The sequence below is a fragment of the Poecilia latipinna genome, unplaced genomic scaffold, assembly GCF_001443285.1.
Source record: "Poecilia latipinna isolate Pla-1442-1.1 unplaced genomic scaffold, P_latipinna-1.0 Scaffold443, whole genome shotgun sequence".
NCBI lineage: Eukaryota > Metazoa > Chordata > Actinopteri > Cyprinodontiformes > Poeciliidae > Poecilia > Poecilia latipinna.
The window spans coordinates 134,325-156,725 of NW_015113059.1; the positions used below are offsets into that span (position 1 = coordinate 134,325).

The window sequence follows — 22,401 nt, forward strand, 5'->3', positions numbered from 1 at the left end:
TGCAGGTTCCATATTTCAACTTTTCCCCTTTTTGTTTTTATTTTCATCTAAAGAATGAAAAACTCTGGAAAACTTTGAAATGAAATATGATTCATAATCCAGAACGCTGCTACCTGCTACTGGATCTGTAAAACTTTCAGAAACTCTGAGACGGAGGCGGATCCATTTCCTCAGGGAACCGGGCCTATTTTTAGAAAACACACACACACACACACATACACACACACACCTCCTGCTGTATGCACACTAACTCAGCCTCTGAAACACGAGGTGTGTGTCGGCACTAACGAGGTCAGGTGATTGGCAGCAGCTGAGGAGACGACAGGCGCTCTCATCCATCACTTCCTGCCTCCTTCATCCCTCCATCCTCTTCCTCTTCTCACTGAGATGACGATGAGGAGGAGCGATGAAGGATTGCAGCTCAGATTTTCCGACTTATTCGATTCGTCTGTGGAAACTAAAACTGTTCGTCCTCCTCCAATCACAGACTGAGTACTGACCGCCGCAGCCAATCAGGCTCAGATTAGATGTAACTTTCAGGAGATTCTGCGTGAGTTCTGTTCGGTTCTGAAGCAGTTCGGTTTGCTTCTCAGAGTTAAGATAAACATTTCAAGCAGATGTTTGGATGTATTAATAAAGACTGAAACCCGGAAGCGGCCGCCACTGCAGTGGTTCAGGTTCTGTCTGGTGAAATGAACTTTTTGGGTCCTGCTGTTGCGTGGTGGCCCACAGGGCTCAGTTCTAGGCCTCTTTCTCTTTCTCTCACTCCCATTAAAACATCTCATTGTGTCCATTTGAATGGAGACGACTGTCAGATTTATATCCCTCTGTTCTTTGATGACATTAAACCCTAAAAAGTGCTTAAGTTTTTAAAAATTTAAAGAGAAAAAGGCAGAAATTATGTTTTTGGTGGCCCCACTGAGACATAGACCTACGTTGACACTGCTTTTTCTTTTTAGGATTTATTTAAGGATGTTTTTCACACCTGATTGTCCAGCAGGCTCGGTTTGATTGGGCACCAACATTGCAACATTTGATGCATTTTCAGCTGGTGTGATTTGCTTAATTACTGCATTTATTCCCCTCTTCGCCTCTAGGGGCTCTACTTCAAGAAGGACTGAGGGAAATTACACTTTAACCTCTGAAGAAGACACTGAGCGCAACTTCCTTCTTAACAAAAAGTAAACAATAATTCCCCCATAGTAGAGCAGTGTCATATTTTAGCAGTTGGGGGACTTTTTTTTTTTTTTTTTTTGCCATTTCTCCTGCCAGTGAGGGAATAGCGTGTTTGTTTTGGTTATATTTACCCAGAATTCCCTGCAGTATAGTTAACTTCCTGCTTTTGGAGCTGTCTCCACACTGTTCACTTTAATCTAATCGAGATGCAGGTTTTTGGGTGGATCGGAGCTTTCACTGCTGTGAATTAAAAGTTCTCAGTCGTCTTGCTGGGTTGAATAATGATCGGTGGCGTCTTGGTGTTTAATTGTCTCTGACGCACACTGAGCCGCTGTGGGAGTGTTTAAATGTTATTGCTGGTTAAACCTTCAGCTCCACAGGAGCTGCAGCAGCGTCTGCATTCATGGATGCACTAATAGATGTCGCATTAATGTGTTCAGGGCCCAGTCCTCTGCAGCAGAACCCCCGGGTCTGGGTTAGTCGTCTTTCTGCTCAGCTTGGTTTCTGTTTGCCAGGAGGAAGCCGCCTTCCTTTGGTTTCCTGTTGACGGCAGGAAGTGGCGCCGACTGGAAGGTGATGGAAACAGCTTCCTGGTGTTGGGATGAAGCTGCTGGGAGTAGCTGTGAGCTCAGCACGTCTGCAGCCTGCAGATCCATCTTTTAGAAATAAAAGGAGATGGAAGCCTAGATTTTCAAAATAAAACTTGTTTCTATGGATTATGAGCAGAGCGAAATAACTCTTGTAAAATTACAGCAAAAAAAATAAAAATAACAGCAAGGTTTGCTTTGTTTAGCTTGTCAGAGGAAAAAAAATGATGTCTTTATTTTTAGGTAAGTCATATTTTCACCATGTTTAGTTCCAAACTAAATATTTCATTGACAAACGAAATATTTAGCATTCAAATTTAGTGAGGAAGTTAAATATTTAGTTCCCAACTAAAAGTCTAATAAATATTTTCCAAAGTAAATAGTTAGCTAAATATTTAGCTGGCTAAAGAAATATTCAGGTTGCAAGATAGATAGTTAGCGTCAAATAACTAAATCTGGCTGTAAATATTTATTTTCAGAAACTAAATATTCATCTCTCAGTTAAACTCGAAACCTTGCGAGAAACGGATAAATCTAAGAATTGTTCTAGAAAAAACTTGGACATTTTCTGAGATAGTAAAGTTGAAAATTGTTGATGTCTTGATCTCAGAAATTTTCAAAAAAAATTTCCTGAAAATGTTTGACTTTCGTCTTAACATTTTTATTCGTTTTTTTCTCTACGATGGAATATTTGGTCCAGGCTCAGTGGTAATATTAGGAGAATAGAGTCATAATTTTATTAGATTTTTATGAGAAAAATAACAAATTTAAATGAGGAATACTGAGCATCTTGTAAAGTTATAGTTTCGTATAAATTTCACAAGGCAGAAAGTGGACCACACCGCAGTGCATTCTGGGTAAATATAATCAAAACAAACACGGAGGAGAAATGACTAATCAGAAATCCCTGACTGCTAAAATCTGATGCTACTACATTTTTGTTTTCGTTTCATGAAGAAGGAAGTTTCACTCATGTCTTCTTCAGACGTTTGTGTCGTTTCCTTTAGTGGTTCTTGGTGCAGCGCCCCCACAGGTGAGGAGGGGAACAGATTGCTCAAATGTTTTGGTTTGTTGGACACAACGCAGCTGAAAATGTAACAATTGTTGTCCCCGGTTGAACTGTGTGTTGGACTCACTGCCCTGCGTCATTTTGAGCTGCAGCCGGCTGCCACCTTTGCAGCTCCTCCCTGCATCTGCCGCTCCTACATGTTTCTGTTTCCTCTGGAAGAGTTAAACTCCTTCCTGCCCTCCTCTTAGAGTCGCTCAGCAGAAACTCTGATCCGTTTCTTCTCGTCAGATCAGCTGATCTCCATGGAGGGAACATGAAGAAAACATCTGCTAGCGCCAGCTGGACGGCTCTCTGCAGGTTTTACCAATGTGTGAGTTAGTTTCTGTCCTCTGAGACCGCCTCCATCCCTAACAGCTGCTATCACAGCGATGCCCAACAAAACCCCACCAGATCATCTGGTCTTCAAAGCAGTCGGCGTTGCAGATGCTCTCTGTTTCCACACTTCACTAAGTTCATCAGTAATTATCTGGGAGCAGCAGCTCATCTTATAATCATCCTCTTAACTGAGTTCCTCTCAGAGAGAACTGGAACAGTTCAAACACCGGTTCATGAAGATCTTTGTGTTGCTTTGAAACATCCAGACCCCAAACTGATCCGAGTCGCAGTAAAACGCCTGCAGGCTGATGGTGGACGGTTCTGCAGCTGTTCTGCAGTCTAAATGTTAGTGGGTCAGAAAGATGCTGGAAGCAGCTCTGTGGTTCTGGTCCAGTTAGCAGCTGCAGGTTCAGAACAGCAGCTGCTCTGAGGCTCCTCCCACTGGTCATTGATTACCCAGAATTCTCTGAATCGGTTCATCACTAGATTCCTCAGCAACAATCAGAAATTTGAAATTTAATGTCGGATTCAGATGCTTTCAAGTTCTAACAGGGAGTTGTGACAATCAGACTTTCAGCAATTGTCAACAGTTTTTGCAACTTTTCCGTAAATCTGACCAATCACCTTCACAGTTTCTGCATTTTTCTAACTAAATATTTAGTTACATGCAGCGTTGAAGTTTTAGATCAAACGTGTTTTTGGTCCAAAATCTTCAGTGGGACAAAAAACTATTTTAATAACTGAAATCAACAAAACAACTCAGTAATAATGTAAGTATGAAGTATATTAATTAAACAAAGTTATCTGATTTTTTTGTAGGATCAGTATCATTTATCCAAAATTTCAAATATTTTTGGCACATTTTATTTTGGGAGAACTGGAAAAATATTTTGTCTATCCTCATTAATGAAAACAGGTTCTAGGTCAGCCTTCATTTGAAAACATTTGCTGCATTTATAAAACTTTTAATACAACAATTTAAAGCAGATTTGTTGTATTTTAAAGAATAAGTCAGATTTGGTTTTATACCATGAAGTTAGAAGGAAACCAGAAAGCTTGGTAAAGATCATCACTTTGCGCTGCATTTAACATTTTTGTAAGTAGATTTTGATTTAAAAATCATAGTTTTGTCTTAATTTGTTAATGAATTATGGTCGTGGAGGCACACAAAGCTTCAGATCTTCAGTTATTTCTAAAACTTTTTCACTTGATGCAGAAATGTGATGTCATAGGGTCCAGTTTCAGTCCAGCTGGTCTAAAATAGTCCGTTTTTCCTACTTCTTATTCGTGTTGATGGCTGAGTCCCTCTGATTTGTCAGAGCTACCTGGTCCTCCTAAGAAGCAGCTGCAGCTCGTCCCTCTGAGCTGCTGCCAACACAAAATTTACGTCCAGAAGACGGATCGCTTCTCCGAGCTCAGCGAGCTAATTTTAGCTGCAGAGTCACGGCAGTAAATCTCTGGGTAGATCACTGGGTTGGGTTCGGCTCGGTTCGGCTCGGGGAGTGGGAGAGGCAGAGGGAGTGGGTCTGTGGGTGTCCTGCTGCGTGAACGATTTAGTCGTCAGTTAATAACCAGCAGCGGCTGATTGATCATCAATCATCTGCTAATTGGTGACAGATTGATCCAATCAGGGAGGCCGTTGTTGAGCTTCTCACTCATCTCCTTCCTCGAGCTGCTGATTCAGCGGTTCTGCTCCTGTCACGTGACCACTGAACGTGTCGACTGGTTATGTGACGTCACGGACACCATGCAAATAAGTAAATAAAGTTAATAAAGTAAATATTATTATAAGTACGAGTTCCACTAAATAACAATTTAACATGTTTGTTAAATGTTTTTATTGTTTAGAATAGTGAAACAGAAAAAACATTTTAACATTTTTCCTTTATCTGCCAGTGGTGAAACTATTTTTAAAAATCAATATTAAGTACTTATTTACTTAAAGCAAGCTCCTATAGCTCATTGAAAAGTTACATTTAAGTTAGATTTATCTTATTTTAAGTTTACTAGAATATTTGACTGAACTAGACAAAAATACTGGGTGAGAGTTTGTGTTTTACTTCAAACAAATTCAATTCAAAAATACTTCAGTGATCCCAAAGGGAAATTACATAATATCTGTCCCTGTTTTCATTCAGTAGGCATGAGGCATATTTAAAAAAAATTATATCAACAAATCAAACAATATTTCACATTTTGCTTTTTTGTTGGATTTGATCCAATAAGCGTTTTTTTTTTTTTTTGTACTTTCCTTTACAGCCACCAGGATAAAAAATATACCTACATGTAAAAATATACAAAAATCACACATACACATCAATAAAAATATATATATATATATATATATATATATATATATATATATATATATATATATATATATATATTTAAAAAAACTAATTTTGGCCAACGAAAGACAGTCTGAAGTCAGATACAAAGTGTAAATAAAAGTAAAAACAAACTGGTGTGTTTCAACAGAATATTAGTTTGATGTTAAAAAGTATTTACCCCTCGTGTTTTTTAAGAACAACTCAAACGTGCACAACTATCTTGTTTTAATACAAAAGGGTTTTTGGGGTTTTTTTTGCTATGTCACAGAAAAACTGCAAAAGAGATTTTGGATGTTTACCATCCAAAATCTCACATGTACTGTTATCGTCTTACTGACCGCTGTTGGTTCGGTTCCGTCCAGCTGTCTGGACCTGGAGCTCCTTGTTTTGTTTTGCGTTTTGAGGGAAACTGATGCATCAGGACGGTTTCTGTTTCCTGACCTGGTTAGCTCTCATGTTGTTGTGTTCATATTTTCAGGTGATCTGCGTGTGTTTCCTGCTGAGTGGACAAGTTTCCTCGTTAGAACTGACCTGTGAGACGTTGATCCTGCTGTCCACCAACCTGACAGGTAGCTTCCTCTCTGGTTCCAGGGTGAGAACTGAACTGGATCAGAACCGTCCCGTTTGAGGCTGAAGGCTAATTGTTGCTTCCTGTGTGTCTCTCAGCGAGGATGTTGGTGCTGCTCAACCAAACGTTCACCATCAGCAACTCCTCAGGTTGGTAACACAAAACCACAGCTGGTGAACAGAACGCATCGCCTGTCTGCTGCCCCCTTGTGGCTCACCTGTGGAACATTACTCCAGTGTTGTGCAATAATGACAATTTTCCGTCCACTCCGCTACATTTTCCTGTGTTTAGCGTTAGCATATTCTTGTTTAGCGAATTAATGGTTAGTGAACCTAACTTTTTGGCTAGCAGTGGCTAATAGCTACTGCTGATTTGAGTGCTAACATGTATTTTCCATTGCAACCCTGGTGGCCATTTTGATTTGATCTCCACCTGATAAATTAAACATAAAATCTAGAAATTACATATAGTTTATATGGTTCAAAATTGATAGGCTATGATATGATGTCAAAAACATTCATACGACAGCAAATTAGGGCCATTGGAGTGATTTGTAACTTGCCAAAATACTCAGATGTTTTGAGACTAATCTCAAAATTTATGTGTGTGTGTGTGTGTGTGTGTGTGTGTGTGTGTGTGTGTGTGTGTGTGTGTCCTGCTGTCTAGAAAAACTATGGACATTTCAGTTCAAAACTTGGCTAGAAAATAAATAAAAATTTAAAGTAATTTCAGAAATTTTCAAGCAAAAGGTGGAAATTTATACATTTCAAAAGTCAAAAAATTGTAAACTTTTCAAACTCAGAAACTTCCATGTTTTTTCTGTAAAATTTCTAGATTATTCTGAAAATTTCTCGATTTCTTTCTAGCAAATTTTCAACTTTTCAAACTGCAATTTCCTTATTTTTTCTATAAAGTTTCTGAAATGAATATTAAAATGTGAGAGTTTTTTTTTTGGTTGAAATTTACTCCTTTTTGTTTTATTCTTTTATTTATGAAAGCCCTATAAGACGCTGTTGAACATTCATGTAGTTACCAATTTTAGTACAAAGATTAATTTTCAACGACAATCATTGTTGCTATCTTGAAAAATCAAAAATGTTTCAGTAAATATGACTTCTATCAATCCAACTATGTACAATTTCACACCAAAGTGTTCATCTCTGATAAATTCAGTGCAAAAATAATTTTTTCTTGACGACCATGGCTGCCGCCTCAGACTGGATCAGAACAGGATTTCAGCCGTTAGGGCCTGACTCTGTCATCTGTCTGCAGGTGTGTACTGTGACCTGTCGGTGGACGGCATCGGGACCTGCTGGCCTCGCAGCGCAGCTGGAGAGCTGATCTCCCGACCCTGTCCAGAGCAGTTCAATGGCATCCACTACAACACCACCAGTAAGTACCAGCAGAGGACCAGTAGAGAACCAGTAGAGGACCAGCAGAGTACTACACAGTAATACATAGTACTCAATGCAAAAATGCAAAATCTTACCAAATATGTTTGGTCTAGTTTCTAGTGCAGCAAATTAATTTATAAGTAACTTTACAGCAAGTCATAAGAGCTTGGATTAAGTAAATAATTCCTTAACACTGACGGAAAAGTTCTAGTAATATTGACAGATTATTTCACTTACAACATGAAAAACATGTTTTGTTATAAGTGAAATAATTTGCTAATGGAACTAGAACTTTTTCATCACCTTACTTATAAATTTGTTTTGTCTTAATTAAAGTGAAATAAGATATTTACACTAGAAAGTAGACCATAATTTCTTGGTAAGATTTTGTGTTTTTGCAGAGTTTATTTCACAAAACTACAATAGAAACATGTTAAAAGTGAAAAATTTGCCAGTGAAACCAGAACTTTTTCTTCAATATTAAGGGATTATTGACTTAAAACAATCTTGCCGAAACTTGGATTGTAAGTTAATATCGTTGTATTTCAAGAGTTCGACGATATTTGAACTAGAAACTAGACCAAACTGTCTGGTAAGATTTTATGTTTTTCCAGTGAACCAGTTTCGATACAGCCAACAAAACCTGCAACGTCCTTTTTATTGTAAAACAAAAGTTTTTTTTTAAATTGCTGTGTTTACATTTATTTTCAAAATGTCAAATTGTGCAATTATATACTCAATGGAGACTCAGCTAGTAACTCAATATTATCAAGAAACAGGAGAGTCTGAGTTCCGGACTCTAATAGTAATAGAACTATTGAAATATTATTCCATCTTCCCACCTTTTGTACACCTCCATCTGATTGTTGTTCCTCCTCCTCCTCATTAAAACACATTCATTTCACCACCACCCCCATCTGCACCCGTTTCTCTTTTCCTCCATCCTCTGCCGTCCGACTCCTGATGAAACAGCAGGAATTACTGCAGCATTTCAGATTCTCCTTTATCCTCGGTTTTCTCTGCAGACTCGCCGTCAGTTCTGACCCACACCAGTTGGATCCTGGTTACCAAACTCCATCTGGGGTTCAGTATATTCTGGCTGATCAAAGAAAAACCATGTGTGATTCATAATACTACTGCAGTACATTAAATATGCTCATAAACACGCTATGCTTCATTTGAAAGCTAAGCTTCTTGAGATTCAAGCAATAAACCTACAGGGAGCAACAGGTAAATGCACTGTAAACATTAATGATGCAGACTCCACCACTGTAAAAACACAAAATCTTACTAATTATTTTTTTTAGTTTCAAGTGCAAATATCTTAGTACACAAAACTAACTGAAAAGTAACTTTTCAGCAAGATGTAGGAGATTATTTTCTAAAACAATTCTTAAACATTGTTAAAAAGTGCTAATTTCAGTGGCAGATTTTTTTCACTTGTAACAAGAATTACTGATTTAAATCAAGTTCCTCTATCTTGCTGAGAAGTTACTTGTGAGTTAGTTTTGTCATAATCCTAGTGTACTAAGATATTTGCATGAGGAACTAAACAAAAAATACTTATTTTGTAGTGAAAACACAAACACAAAAAAGAAATGCAACAGAAAAATTCTGTGAACCAAAAGGGAAACAAATAACAAAAATAACAGCAACTATAAAACGTTGCTAAATTGCTCCACAAAATGGAAATCTTCCAGACCACAAGGGGGAGTCTAGAGTACATTATGTTATCTACATAAACATGCTGCTGTTCTATAACGTTGGAAACAGCATGAAGTATGACACATTTTTTGGTTTCTTTCTCCAGCTTTCTGTTTTTGCTACATTTTTGAAAGTGTTACGACTGAGTAAAACAGGGGGCTCAAAACCCATCCCTGTGGTACGCCCATGCTAGGGATAATGTTACTGGTACTGACCTTCAAGTTAGAAACTACAGAACTACACGTAAAATATCTTTACATCTGAGTCTGATTGAGTGCAGAGGATTCAATCAGAATATGAAAATATTTCACTGAACTCTTCTCTCAGAGTTTACCTCAAAGGATGACAGCTGCGCATTCCTCACCAACAAGTGCTTCAAATGTTTAGGCGAAACTTTAGGTGAAGATTCAAAAATCAGAACACAACAATTCAAATCAAGTGAATGAAGAAGTCTGGTATGAATGACTAACTCCAACACTCGGATCATCAGAATCCGCCCACGGAGTTCTGCAGTTTGATCCACAGCTACATCGCTGCAGGGAGAAGCGCCTGCGAGCGCTGCAGGCTGACTTCTGCTCACCCCCAGGTGGAGTAAAAATAACAGCAGGAAGATCAGAACCCACCTGACTGGAAGGCTGGAAACAGAACCGCTGCAGTAGTTCCTGGAGAAACGCCTTCAGTCCAACATCGTTCCATACTGAAACGATACGGCGAGAGCTGAAGCGATTAATTCAATTAATCCTGATTAATCAATTATTCAAGTAATTGTCAACTAATTTAGTAATAGATTGGTAGTTAACTGGAGTATACAGACTCTAAAAAGGTCATTTGCTGAAAGAACGACATACACAAAGCAGATATTAAGACAATCTGTATAAAAAATAAAGCTCTGGAAAAATTAAGAGACCACTTAAAATGATCAGTTTTTCTGATTTTACTTTTTATAAGTATATGTTTGAGTAAAATGAACATTGTTCTTTTTGGTTGTATTTACCCAGAATGCCCTGCGCTGTCGTTTGCTTCCTGCTTTTGGAGCGGTCTCTGGTCTGCTTGGCATTAACATATGCATTCAAACCGAACCAGCGTTAACGTCAACCAAACAAAGACCGAGGTTTGTAGGCGGACCAGAGTTCACTTTTTGGTCCGGTTCACGGTTCCCCAAACGAACCGGACGTTAGACAAACAAACTGGAATTTGATTAAAGTGAACTAAACAGGGCTGGTGTGAATGCATCTTGTTCTGGTTCTGATCAGAATCTGAATCGATTTTCAGGAAGTTCTTCTAGAACTCTTCGATCCGACTGAGAAGTGGCGAGAACGAGCCGCCATGTTTCCTCAGTCAGAAGCTCTACAGTTTCACTGACCAACATCTCAGGCTGAGGAGGATCCAATTCCTTATTTCCTGCCAGCCGGCTCCTCACAGATCAGCACAGTGGGGAGGTGCACCGTGTTAGCAGCGTGTGTGTTAATGTGTGTGTTAACGTGTGAGTTAATGTGTGTGTTAACGTGTGAGTTAATGTGTGTGTTAATGAGTGGGTGGCCATGAATATCCCATCTAATTAGTGGTTTATTTCTTGATCTGACTTTAAAGAATGACTCATCTGTGTGTTTCTGCATGCACGTGTGTGTGTGTGTGTGTGTGTGTGTGTGTGTGTGTGTGTGTGTGTGTGTGTGTGTACGAACCCAGCTGGAGTTCTCTCACTCCATCTTCATCACCACCACCGTCCTCATCCTCTCTCTTTCAAGCTCTCCACTCTGATGTCATCAAGCCGCTGGTCTCTGACTGGTTGCTGCCTCAGGTGTCACTCACGTTATTGATTCAGGCAGCCGATCATTTATCGGAACAATACCCCATCCCCGACTCGGCTGACTGGGCTGGATCAGGGTGGTACCAGTCAGGCACGGTTCTGGAGTTGCCGTGGTTACAGAAGCTGCACACAGACGGCTGTGTGTTGATTCGTCAGAGCGGAGTGTGGGAGTTTAACACCAAACTGTGTTTCTGTGAGTGTGAGGAGCCGATGTGTGAGAACAAAAAACTTCAAAAACACCGGACGCGGAACAGAGGAGAACAACAAACCCGGATCGGAACCAGGAATAGAACCCAGAACCAAAAAACTAAACGGATACAGGACACAGAAAAACAGCCACAGTGCAGAGCAGAACCCAGGATGCAACTGCAAAAACACAAAATATCACCAATTAATTTTAGGTCAGTTTGTAGTTCAAATATCTTAGTTCACTGGAAATAAGACTAAATTAATTTAAAAGTAACTTTTCAGCAAGGTATAGGATCTTGTTTTAAGTCAATTCCTTTATATTGATGGAAACAGTTCCAGTTCCACTGGAACATTATTTTACTTATAACAAGTTATTTTCCCATGTTCAAACTCAGACATTTCTGAGTTTTTTCAAGCAAATTTTTGAAGTTTCAAGCTCAGAAATTTTCTTGTTTTTTATAGAAAATTTCTGATAGTAATTTCAAAATGTCAGATTTTATTTTTGGGCGGAAATGTTTTTTTTTTTTCCAACTACAATGCCCCTAATACGCCATCGTAGCATCGTTGATCCTCATCCATGTTGGTTTCAGACCAAACTGCAAACATAACAGTAGGGAACAGCGCCTTTCTTCCACCTAGAGGTGAGAGCTTGCACTACAGCTGATTCTGAAAGAGAACTAGAACCGGTTCTGTTCTGTTTGTGTTTAGACCGGGTCTACAGAGAGTGCCAGTCCAACGGAACCTGGGCGCCTCGAGGAAACTACAGTCAGTGCACCGAGATCATCGTCCTGGTGAGACTCATCAATACAAACACCAATCACAAAGTGACCAATAACCGGGAAGTGAGGAAGACTTCTTCTGATTTCCATCCTCGTCCTTCAGCTGTTCTGGTTGAAGAGTCTGCAGTGAAAAACCAAACAAAACTGAGCTTCTTTGGTACCATTTGCTGTTCTGTTTGACAGCTTGTGACCTTAAGGTCGGCTGCTCTTGCTAACGCAAACTTTATTTCATTACTGATCAAACTCTGTTCGGTTCTGATATTCTTCTTCTTCTTCTTGGTGGGAAATCTGTATTAATAAAATCACATTGATAATGCTGATAAAAATTATCCTGAGGCATGTTTTTGTCTCCGGTTACCATGGCGACTCTCTGATTTCAATGAAAAGTCAATGAAAGGAAACAAGGACAAGCAGCTGAATTGAATTTCTGGGTAAACAGTGTTTGGTCACTGTTTGGACCTGGGACAGAACAGACGGGTCCAGTTCAGGTCCAGTGATCCGGTTTGTTTCAAAATCACAGTTAGGTCAGGTGGAAGAGTTCAGATGAGTTTATGAGGCTCGGTTTGAAGATCTGGTTTCTAAGGTTGAGCAGAAGGTCAGAATTCAACCGGATCAGAACCCGGGTCAAATGCAGCATTTCTAGAACTTTGTCGATATTTCACTAATGTCGAAAAAACACAATTTCACAATTGAAGTGTTTTCATTAAATGACAAATGCAGTTAAAATCACATGTGAATGAGTTTGTTCACCTGATAAGTTAATAAAAAACAAGCCGCGCCATCATCCACCACCTTCATCCACTTCCTGTCGTCTTCTTCGTCGTTTCCGCCAGTAGTAACAGCCGGTTGTTGATCACATGACTTGTATGATGTGAAAAAAGTGTTTCCACTGCACTTTTGCGAAATGCATTTACTTTGAAACAGCTTAAAAACAGTTTTTAGTGAAAAACATGAGTTTTGTCAAATTAGACTGTTTCCATTAAGGGAATGTGTTTTTGGAACTCCAGTTTTCGCGATCAGAATTGCACAAATTCTAATTCCACAAGGTCAATTGGAATTTTAGATCAATGGACATGAAGCTATAGACTGGAACTGGTTCTGCTAATTTAAGTCACTAAATACGTCAGAACCTTTTGGTTCTGTTGGGAGAAATCCTGTCAGACAGATCTGAACACACACAGACCCAGAAACCCACAGAGGGAGAAACGGTCTGAGCCAATCAGAGACGAGTGTGGCAACGCAGCTGAGATCCAAATGTCAGCGGGAACGAGGAAACCATCTGGACATTCACTCAGTGTGTTATAGAGACTGTGTGTGTGTGTGTGTGTGTGTGTGTGTGTGTGTGTGTGAAGACATATCCGTTCCTTACGCTGGGACCTAAATGTCTCCTTCATGGACTCCAGGTGTGGATCGACCTCTGGACCCCAACCTGCAGTGTGTCCACACAGAGACATAAAGAGTAGCCAGGGTGTGTCCATTGGTCCATGTGTCGTCTCTCTGTCCCACTGAGGCAATCTGTTTCCTTTTTCCTGCTCTCCTCTGATTGGATGGCGGAGCTGGCTGTGAGCCAATCACAGCTCTGTGGTCAATAAAGTGGAAAGACTTCACAGAGACGTCCATGTGTCTGAGGGCTTTGGGACCTCACACTGATCTGTGGTTAATGTCTCCTGATCTGTATCTTCTGAGTATTGATCAGTTGATTTAATTTCTACAGGCGGTTGCTGTCCAGTTCTCTGGTATAAAAGTTCTTCAGTCAGTTTCTCTGTTGATGTCAAATCAAGTAAGCAAACAAAAGGGACGATGCTTCACACTGATCCACCAGCATCATGTGACTCATCCAGAACTTTAATCAGTTCTGATGAAGACAACTGAAGCTGCATGGAGCATTGGACGATCCTCAAAGCTTTTAATCTGAGCAGTTTCTCTAGCAAAATCTACGTTTAACAGTTTGAGGTCGCTGTTTGTGAGCCGTTCAGTTAAAGGGATAAATGACTAGTTGAACATGTTGGCCTAAATAATTACTAACCTGAAAGTTATTGGTTGGAATATGTTTAAAAATTCACAATTACTTCCAAATTTATATGTATTTATTATATTTTTCACCTATGGAGGTCGCCATTTTTCCACATGTGCAATGCATGCTGGGTCGACGACTTAGGTCAAATTTTTCATGAGCTGTTGCACACAAACTATCTGTTGAAGCAAACAAATGTGACCAGCTTGTGATCTTCTGTTTATTATACATTTACATTTTTAGGAGGAGCTCACTGAAACATTTGAAACAGCAAAAAAACAAAGTCAAAATGGCCTGACTTCCTGTTTGTTGCAGGAAGTGGGTGCAAGAAACAATTTTGTAGTTCTCAGTGAGATACGATAAAGTGCAATTTAAAGCGCCCAATTATCCAATTTGTTTAAAATAAGAAAACGAAGAGGAAGAAATTTAATCACTACATTTGGCACTCGGTTGTAATTAGCCGATAACTTAATGAGGAAATCCGTTTCAGTCACATCCTGTCAGTCAGCTTCTTATTCAAGCTCTGTTAATGAGCTCTGACAGCCACTCAGTGACAGAACTTCATGTCTTAATCAGCTCTATTTAATTAAAGCGACCAAAGTACCTGTTTAATTAAAAGACAGTTTTATTCATAACCTGCCAGTCAAATTACTGATTAATCAAGAAATAAGTCAGAGACAGCTGGTCACCGAGTCCCTATTGCCGTACCTGAGTGAGTCATCTTCCGGGTCATGTGACCTGAGTCATGTGATCTGACGGTTCTGAAGCTTCCTGCTGGTGAACAAAAATTCACACCAAAATAAAACTGAGCTATGATAATAGCTCAGTTTTATCTGAGCTGAACCAGAAAACCCAGATGAAGTCACCCTGAGGATCTGATCTCAGAGCAGCTCTGATGTTAAAGACGGTCTCTGTGTTTTCAGAGGAAGAGTAAAGTTCACTATCATGTGGCCGTGATCATCAACTACCTGGGTCACTGCATCTCTCTGGGGGCTCTGCTGCTCGCCTTCATGCTCTTCATGAGACTCAGGTAACTCACCTCTCTGTTTTTAACACCTCTAGGTTAGCGTGTTGGTTACGTTGGTAACCTGGTAGCAGCCAGGAAATTCAGTTTGGAACCTTCAGTAACCACATATTCAGGGGGATGCAGGTGTTTTAAAGGGGCACTATTATAGAAAATCTTGCGTTATATCATGCTATAATGTTATTCCCTCTTTTAAAGCATACCTGGAGTATTGCTTTGATTCTCTCATGTTTGAGAAATCCTTTAATCTCCATGACAACCATTCAGTTCCTCCAGACTAGCCAGAAACAATTAGCAAACACCTGGTGGAACTGTGTACCTGCTGAGCTCATTATAGTAGCTACTTCTCAGTGCAACGCTGGTAAAAACGTTGTTAAAGGGTTAATAGAGGAGCCATGTTGTGATGACTTCCTGATGACAGAGTTTCAGGAAGAGCAGGAGTTTTTAAAGAGACAGGACCAATTTAAAGCTTTTAAATTAGGACGTAAAAGTATGTAGCTTTTTTATGACAACTGAAGTTAACAAAGTTACGTGATTATGCTATAAAGTGACACCGTTTGCCTGGAAAACACATAATACTACCTCTTTAAAGACACAGAGGTGCATATTTCCTGATTGGTTGATGGTCTGTTCCAGGAGCATCCGCTGTCTGAGGAACATCATTCACTGGAATCTGATCTCAGCCTTCATCCTGAGGAACGCCACTTGGTTCATCGTCCAGTTAACCATGAACCCATCGGTTACCGAGAGCAACCAGGTGACAGCCATTCTGTAAAAACCTTAAAAGTGTGGATGAAAGCATACAAATGTATGCTCTCCACTCAGGTCAGATGTTCTTCATATTTCCCATTTTCTACTTGAATGTCAGGATGATGGCCATTTTTCAAGATGGCCGCCAGTTTATGAGCCTTTCAAACCAAAATATTGCCATAAAATCAGATGCCAAAACTGAAACTAAGGACTTTGTTGTTTGAAAGTCTCATACCAGTCGACAACTGGGAGAAGATGAAGATGTTTGACGCAAATAGAGAGACAGTCGTCTTAATGGTTAGCGTTAGCGACTGCTAAGATTCTTGTTGAGCAAATTAACGGCTAGTAAACCTAAGTTTTTGGTTGGCTGTGGCTAATAGCTGCTGCCGATTTTAGTGTAAACATATACCCTCCACTACAACCATGGCAGCCATTTTGAAAATGGAAAAGAACCTTCCTTATCTTCCTCATCCTCTTCTTCCTCCTCAGGCGTGGTGCAGGTTGGTGACTGCAGCCTACAACTACTTCCATGTGACCAACTTCTTCTGGATGTTTGGGGAAGGATGTTACCTGCACACTGCCGTGGTGCTCACCTACTCCACCGACAAACTCAGGAAGTGGATGTTCATCTGCATCGGCTGGGGTCGGTTTACCTGTCTGGCTGTTTACCTGTCTGTCCTCTTCACATTTTTGTCCAACTGATTGTGTACCTATCTCTCTCTACACCTGTCAGACTTTACACCTGTCTGCCCTCAGCTCACCTGTCCACCTGTCTTTCTGCTTCCAGGTATTCCGTTTCCCATCATCGTGGCGTGGGCTTTTGGGAAGCTGTACTACGACAACGAGAAGTGAGTCGCTTAACTGTTTTGATCTTCTGCCTCTCCTCAGGTGGATTTAACACACCTGTCTGAAGTCACATAACAGCAGCTTGATTGTTTGTGATGTCAATAAACACTTTTCAGTCAGGCTAAGAGCAGTTTTTGATTTGATGCAGCCAACATAAAGAAAAATCAATAGGTAATGATGTCACACTTTCTTAAAGACCGCATCTTCTTCATCTGATTGGCTCGTGATTGAATTCCAGGTGCTGGTTTGGCAAGAAGACAGGTGTTTATACGGACTACATCTACCAAGGTCCTATGATCCTGGTCCTGCTGGTAAGAACAAACCCAGTCCACCTTAAACCCAACCAACATTCACTTTTAATCTGTAAAGTCCACCTTAAACTCAGCTAACCTAAGCAGTAAGTCTTCTTTTAATGGCACCGATGCATTTTTAATCCTTCCAGTCTACCTTAAACCCAAAACATTTCTGAACTGTCACCCTTCCCTCACAGAATATCAAATCACATTCATATTTACAGCAGATCTTCTATAAAGTCCAAACATCCTGGTTTCTCTTCAGATTAACTTCGTCTTCCTGTTTAACATCGTTCGGATTCTGATGACCAAACTGAGGGCGTCGACCACCTCAGAGACCATCCAATACAGGTATGAACAAACATCCCACAGGTGGGGCTTATCAGTGGCTCCAATGGAATATATTGAAGAAAAGAATATTTCCAGTGAAACCAGAAGTCCAGTAGAACGTTTCCACTCAGTCCACTTAAATATTTACAATGGAACCAGCAGAGAATTTCCAGCAAATGCAAATAAATATTTCCAATTAGATCACAATATTTCTAGTGAGCCCAGATGCATTTTTTCAGTGAAACTAGAATGTAATGAACATATTTTTAGTGAATGCAGTTTAATAACTCCAGGGAATATGTTGAACATGTCCAGTGAATGCAGCTGAACATGTCCAGTGAATGCAGCTGAACATGTCCAGTGAATGCAGCTGAACATGTCCAGTGAATGCAGTTGTCTTCTCCTGTGCCCTGCAGGAAGGCGGTGAAGGCCACACTGGTGCTGCTGCCTCTGCTGGGAATCACCTACATGCTTTTCTTTGTGAATCCAGGAGGAGAAGACGAAGTGGCTCAGATCGTCTTCATTTACTTTAACTCTATCCTGGAGTCTTTCCAGGTTCGTTGAGTTTCCTCCAATGATTCAAAATCTGAGGCTGCAGCCAAACATCCTCCAGGAAGCAGCCTCTTCTGTGTCGGTCCGTATTCCTGGTTCTGGTCAGGATGAACTGATGCAGCAACATCTGGAAGTTCTCCAGAGCCATTAACCAGTCCTCAAGGGCCTCTGTCCTGCAACTTTTAGATGTGCCTCTGCTGCACCACACCTGAAAAGAATAATTAGGTCATTAGCAAGGCTCAGGAGAACCGATCTACACAGGGAGGAGGTAATTAAGCCATTTCATTCCACTGTTTTTTACCTGTGGCACATCTAAACACTGCAGGACAGCGGCCCTTGAGGACTGGAGTTTGACACCCCTGTCATTGTGAATGACAACCTGAGACCAACATTAAACAGATTGGGTCAAAGTTTAAGAGGGAATGTGGTGTTAAGTGGAGCTGGGTAGTTCCTTCGTTCAGAAGCATGAAGTTCAATAGTTTCCTGTCAGATCATGACCAGTTTCTGTTGATCAAACTGTATGAACAGCAGTCTGTTTATCTGAGCTAATGTCCCTCTGTTTGTCTCTGCAGGGCTTCTTCGTCTCCGTCTTCTACTGTTTCCTCAACAGTGAGGTAATTCAGGATAACTTTCCACCCGCATAAGTTTTCCCAACTCAAATGAAAACAAACTCATTCCAGAGAGCAAGGCAAAAGGAAGTAAATGACTACGAAAGCAACAAACTGAAAAAAAAAACCCAAGTTGGATTAATCAATAACTAAAATAATTCATTATTTTAGCCCTAGTTGATCTTAAAATAGAACTGAGTTATTGGAAGATTGTCAGTCCCAATGACGCTGAAGCTGGTTAACGTCAGTTTAATTTACATTAAACTAACCAGAGCTGGGTAGAGTACCCAAAAAATGTACTCAAGTAAAAGTAAACAGTAACAGTTGAGAAATTACTCAAGTAAGAGTAAAAAAGTCTAATCTAGTATTGAGCTGATCAAATTATCAATCATTTAATATTTAAAAATGACATAATCAGAGGAACCAAAATATAAATTTAAATGGAAATTGATGTATTTTAAGGACCAAAATGACAATTCGCATTAGTAACTAAAAGTAACTCGATCAGGAAAAATAAAATTTTCCCAAATCAATTTCTTTGAATAAAAAAACTTACGAAACTTTAACAGAAACTGAAGGTGTGTCTCTGTGCCTGGTGAATTTCTTTGTCTTCCATTCAGTGGGTAGAAAATATAGAAATTTTACTCAAGTAAGAGTAAAAATACCTCATAATAAAATTGCTAATCATAATAATTCTTTCTTTTTTTAAAAGTTACCCAATAGATATAATTGAGTAAAAGTAACTAGTTACTACTAAATCCTGAAACTAACCCAGGAGTTATGTGGTGAGCATCACGTGGTTCTGAGTGTGATCGTGTGATTTACCTGTCCACCTGTCTGTCTGCTTCCAGGTGCGCTCCACAGTGAAGAAGCGTTGGATACGTTGGCACGATCGTCACTCCATCCGCAGCCGGACGATCCGCGCCACGTCGCTGCCCACGTCGCCCAGCAGGGTATCCTTCCACAGCATCAAACAGTCCTCCAACCTCTGACACGCCGCCTCGTCCAATCACAGCCTCTGATGTGACCCGTCACCAATCAGTCACCTGGATTGGACCAATCACAGCGCAGGACACGCGTCTGAAAGGCCAATCAGAAGGCCAATCAGAAGGAAAACTGTCAGTCCGGACTCTGATTGGCTAACAAGCTGACCAATCGTTGGACTCGATGACTCAGCTGCTTTTAACGGGTCACATGACGCACCAGGCAGCTATGTTCATGTATTTATTGATCAGGTGTGTGTATAATAGTAATCACCAGCTTTTTCTCCTGCGGGCCAGCAGGGGGTGCTGCTGAACATGTGAAGCCTGGTTCTTTGGTTTATGTCGCTGTTGAGGATCATGCTGAGCTTGGTTCTGTTCTGCCACATCAAAGCACAAACTTCTAAAGGTTTTGTTAGGTTCTGATGGTCGGGAATCATTCTGGGGGTCAAACATGTTTCCAACCTTGATATTCATAAACAAGGAGATGTTCCACATTTGAATCTTACCTGAAATCATTGTGGCTAAAACTAACTGAACATCTGGAACAGGGGTGTCCAAACATTTCGTCACATGGGCCAAAATCGTCAGCTCAAAAATACTCAAATATCATTTTTAAAAACTAAAATCACCAAAAAAAACTTTCCGTTTTTTTAGCTACTAAACCATAACTTACCATCGGCTATTTTAATTTAACAATCATATTTTTGTTTTTGTAATGGGAATAGGATTGTAGATCCAAAATTTATTATTCTGGACTTGAATGAAAAAAAAACTGGAAAAATAATTCATCTTTTGTCAGCAATAAAACAGGATAATTTTTTTAAACACTTGTGTTTTTAGCCACGTTTAATACAGCAATTAAAACCAGGCTTGGTGTACGTTAGATTGCAAGTCAATGAGCAGATGTTGTCTTAGTTACCATGACAACAAAGCATGGGAAAAAATGTGTTGCATCTAGCATTTATTTTGTAAGTAGATTTTAATTAAAAAATTTTATTTATCTAATTTATTCTTTCTATCATTATATATTTGTATTTCATTCACTTTACAGTTTAAAATGGACATATTTTAACACACATATAAGTCTTCAATGGAAAGGAGTAATTTGAAGAAAAAATAAAAATAAAAAATCGTGACCAGGCGGGCCGCACAAATTCAGTCCAGGGGACACAAATGGCCCCCGGTCCCTACTTTGAACACCCTTGACCTAGAATCATGTCTTCTCCTCCTCCTCTTCACCGCTCTGTTTCCTGCTGATAAAATCCAGCTCTTCATTGTTTCCTGTCGCCGTCCAGGCGCTGAGGAGCTCTGGGGATAAGGTCAGCGGCTGTCGGACCTGTGAACCCGGTGGGCCATGGCTAACACGGGCGTTCCGTTTGATTTATCTCCATGAACCTGAATGATCCGCTGGAACCAGGAAATGGAGGCTCAGCACCGCACCTCCAAGCGGGAGGCTCAAGGCCAAAAGTTTAGTCCAGAACCAGAACTGACCCAACAGTCAGTTTTACAGATTCAGATTCCCTCTCAGGTTTTGTATCTACTTGTCTTATTTGTCCTGCAGGATGTGATGTCACTGCACTTCCTGTGTTCCCAAATCTTCATCCAGAGATTAATATTCTGGTACCAATAATCCTTCATCACACTGTGGAATGCACTATTATTATTATTGCAGTGTTACTACACCCATAACAGTAATAGTACAGTATTACGATTGTAACGTTGCAGCATTACTTCAGTGTCCGCAGTTATTATAGTAATTTTCAGTTTTACAGTGCTACCATGAGTTGAATTTTTTTGATCGTTTTTGCACTTTGTTCAACTTGTCAGATTTGTTTTCCTTGCAGTAATATTGACATTACAGTGATACTACTGAGGTATTATAGAGATATGAGTGTTATTTTGTTAATAATGTGTAATTACAGCGATATTACTTTATTATTACAGTAATATTACTTTATTATTACAGTAATATTGCTGTTATATTCTGTATTTTGATGTAACCACCCAGCTCTTTACACGATTACATGGCCATCGTAGTTTTTGCACTTTGTTCATCAACTCTGTTTACATCCCGTTTTGTTCTGATAAACTGTATGATATTTTTGCACGTCTGGGCTCAGTTGAGTCAATTAGTCGATAAACTAACCAGACCCAGTTCTGGTCGGTCCTGAGAAAACTGGTAGTAACCATAGTAACCTTAGTCAGTAGGTGTCTAGAAAAAAAAACTCAGGATGAAAACTGCTTCTCTTCCTCCTTTTTTCTGAACTCTGTTCCTGTGCCTAAAAATGTGAGTGATTATCAAGCTAATGACTGATTGATTGATTGATTGATTGATTGATTGATTGATTGATTGAAAGCTGCTGCAATTACTGTATAAATTTTATGTTGTTCATGTCAGATTAAACTCCTTCTAATGATATTTGGGCAGTGTTTGATTCGTTCACCTGCAACCACAGCAACAATCAGCTCAGGTGGAGCTTATCATGCAAATTTTAAAACAACACATTCGTTAATCTGAGATTGTCTCAGATTAACAGCCAATGAATAACACTGTAAAAACACTAAATCTTGCCAAGTATTTGTAATCTAGTTTTTAGTGCCAATATCTACACTTGAAAAAAGACAAAACTAACTTACTTTTCATCTTATTTTAAGTCAATATTGATTTAAAAAGTATTAGTTTTACTGGCAGATTTTTTCACTTATAAAATAGGAAAAATATCTTACTTTAACCTGTTTAGGTGAAATAATCTGCCAGTGAAACTAGTAGTTTTTTTAAATATATATTATGGAATTATTTACTAAAAACAAGATTCTACACCTTGCTAAAAAGTTACATGTACGTTAATTTTCTCTTAATTTTAATAGTCAAGACATTTGCTCTAGAAACTGTATAAAAACAACATCCTACGATTTTGTGTTTTTGCAGTGTAGCTTTGGTCTCTGGCAGCTAACCAATTACAAGACCTTAATTCAGTTTAAATTTCCACAATACTATTCAAATAAATAAAAAAAAAAACAACACTTTACTGATCCCAAAGGAAAATTAAACGTAACTCGTATTAATTCAAATTCCTGAATAC

The 22,401-nt window shown here is 39.5% G+C and overlaps 1 protein-coding gene and 1 long non-coding RNA gene across 4 annotated transcripts in view; one reads left to right on the forward strand and one right to left on the reverse strand.

The window, feature by feature from the left end:
- Nucleotides 1-21,737, forward strand: part of crhr1 (corticotropin releasing hormone receptor 1) — a 26,763-nt gene extending 5,026 nt beyond the window's left edge. Inside the window, exons 1-14 of one of the 3 annotated variants that reach the window (XM_015038502.1) lie at nucleotides 1,965-2,006; nucleotides 5,956-6,046; nucleotides 6,144-6,194; nucleotides 7,318-7,437; nucleotides 11,848-11,930; nucleotides 14,856-14,962; nucleotides 15,593-15,713; nucleotides 16,196-16,349; nucleotides 16,494-16,554; nucleotides 16,791-16,863; nucleotides 17,111-17,196; nucleotides 17,592-17,730; nucleotides 18,300-18,341; nucleotides 19,187-21,737. In XM_015038502.1, the coding sequence (XP_014893988.1) occupies nucleotides 6,149-6,194; nucleotides 7,318-7,437; nucleotides 11,848-11,930; nucleotides 14,856-14,962; nucleotides 15,593-15,713; nucleotides 16,196-16,349; nucleotides 16,494-16,554; nucleotides 16,791-16,863; nucleotides 17,111-17,196; nucleotides 17,592-17,730; nucleotides 18,300-18,341; nucleotides 19,187-19,327 (1,173 nt within the window). In that variant the 5' untranslated portion in view covers nucleotides 1,965-2,006; nucleotides 5,956-6,046; nucleotides 6,144-6,148 and the 3' untranslated portion in view covers nucleotides 19,328-21,737. The other 2 variants (XM_015038501.1, XM_015038503.1) reach the window with 2 other exon arrangements.
- On the reverse strand, nucleotides 7,895-11,425 carry LOC106951154 (uncharacterized). Its single transcript, XR_001425761.1, has 3 exons — nucleotides 10,826-11,425; nucleotides 9,767-9,840; nucleotides 7,895-8,538 (listed from the first exon to the last, which is right to left on the reverse strand). It is a non-coding gene; the product is annotated as an uncharacterized LOC106951154 (long non-coding RNA).
- Nucleotides 21,738-22,401: the final 664 nt, after the last annotated feature.